The sequence below is a fragment of the Aureococcus anophagefferens genome (genome assembly GCF_000186865.1).
Source record: "Aureococcus anophagefferens unplaced genomic scaffold AURANscaffold_306, whole genome shotgun sequence".
NCBI classification, from domain to species: domain Eukaryota; class Pelagophyceae; order Pelagomonadales; family Pelagomonadaceae; genus Aureococcus; species Aureococcus anophagefferens.
In genome coordinates this window covers 34367-35858 of record NW_008705836.1, presented here as the reverse complement: position 1 = coordinate 35858, position 1492 = coordinate 34367, and the positions used below count along the sequence as shown (strand labels likewise).

Genomic DNA, 1492 nt, shown 5'->3' with positions numbered 1-1492 from the left:
GTTGATTTCCACACAGCCCGGCACTCCTCGAGCGCGGCCTCGACCGTCGTCCGCTTCCGCGCGATGGCCTCGTCCAAAGCCGCGTACTCCGCGGGGAACAAATGCTCGAAGGACGTCTCCTCGAGCTCCGTCTTGTACTGCCACATGCCGAGGCGGTGCGCGAGGGGCGCGAAGATCTCCAAAGTCTCGCGGGAGATCTTCGCGCGCTTCCGCGGGGGCATGAACCGCAACGTCCGCATGTTGTGGAGCCGGTCCGCGAGCTTGACGACGACGATGCGCCAGTCCTCGGCCATGGCGATGAACATGGACCGCATGTTCTCGACCTGCTCCTTCTCCGCGTCCGCGGCGGGCAGATCGCGGGCCATCTTCGGCAGCTTCGACACCTTGGTCTCGCCCTCGACGATGCGCCGCACGTCGACGCCGAACATGGCCTCGACCTCCCCGAAGGTCAGGTCCGTGTCCTCGACGGTGTCGTGGAGGAGGCCCGAGACGACGGTGTCGCGGTCCATGTGCGTCCGCGCCAATATCTTCGCGACCTCGACGGGGTGGGTCACGAAGGGCTCGCCGGACCGCCGCTTCTGGCCCCGGTGGGCGAGGAACGCGACCTCGACGGCGTAGCGCACGGCCTTGCGGCCGCTCGGGCGGAGGTACTCGGATTCGCCCTCGAGCGCGTCCGCGTACGACGCCATCTCCGCGGTGTCGTCGATTCCGCAGGCCGCGAGCGTCGACGCGAGGGTCGCGCTGTGGGCCTCGATGTCCGCCGCGTAGAGGAACTCGGACCGCTCGACCGTGGCGCGGAGGCGCGTCGGCGGTCTCAGGTGGGCGTGCGGTCTCCGGTGGGAAAGCGGTTTCGGGGTCGCGCGCGGGCGCGGGACCCAGGCCTGCGCCAGGGCCGCGACGAGGGCGACGGTCCGGAGCATGGTGGCTCTCAGCGGGGACGCGGCGCGGCCTAGCCGAGCCCTCGAAACGGCGCGGGTCGACGAGGCGTGCCCATGCTTGTGCGGATGACGGTGGATGACATTGTTTGACTGCTCCGTCGGCGCGCGCGCAGTTCGATCTCGATCCGGGCTGCCTCCGCTGCGACGGGGCAGCCAGAATCATGGGCCTCTTCGGACGGAAACCCGTGCACGTGGAACTCGAGGTGAGCTCGGACACGTTCGACGTCGTCTATCTCTGCGTCTGCGGCCTCGTCGCCGCCAAGGCGCTCGCCGCTTTCTTCCGGCGCGGGCAGCTCGCCGCGACGCTGCGCGCCCGCGTCGCCTCGCTCGTCGAGGCCGGCGCGTATGCCTTCGCCTACGCCGCTATCGCGCTCTGCTTCGGCGGCTGCGTCGACGGCCTCTTCGGCGCCTACGACGGGGCCGCGCGGCTGCCGTCGGTGCTCCTCGAGGTCTGCCTCCAGGCCGCCGCGAACGCGGTCTTCGCGCAGCTCGCGCGCGACGTCGTCGGTGCGCTGGACCTGCCGGGCGCGGGCGAGCACCTCGCGGCGTCCGGC

At 70.8% G+C, this 1492-nt stretch overlaps 1 protein-coding gene across 1 annotated transcript; it reads right to left on the bottom strand.

Annotated features, from left to right (window-relative positions):
* Positions 1 to 50: 50 nt before the first annotated feature.
* On the bottom strand, positions 51 to 689 carry AURANDRAFT_35049 (hypothetical protein; the record flags this gene model as incomplete). Its single annotated transcript, XM_009044416.1, has 1 exon — positions 51 to 689. A coding segment is annotated over one exon (639 nt), but the record flags the coding sequence as incomplete, so codon positions are not given.
* Between the last annotated feature and the right edge of the window lie 803 nt (positions 690 to 1492).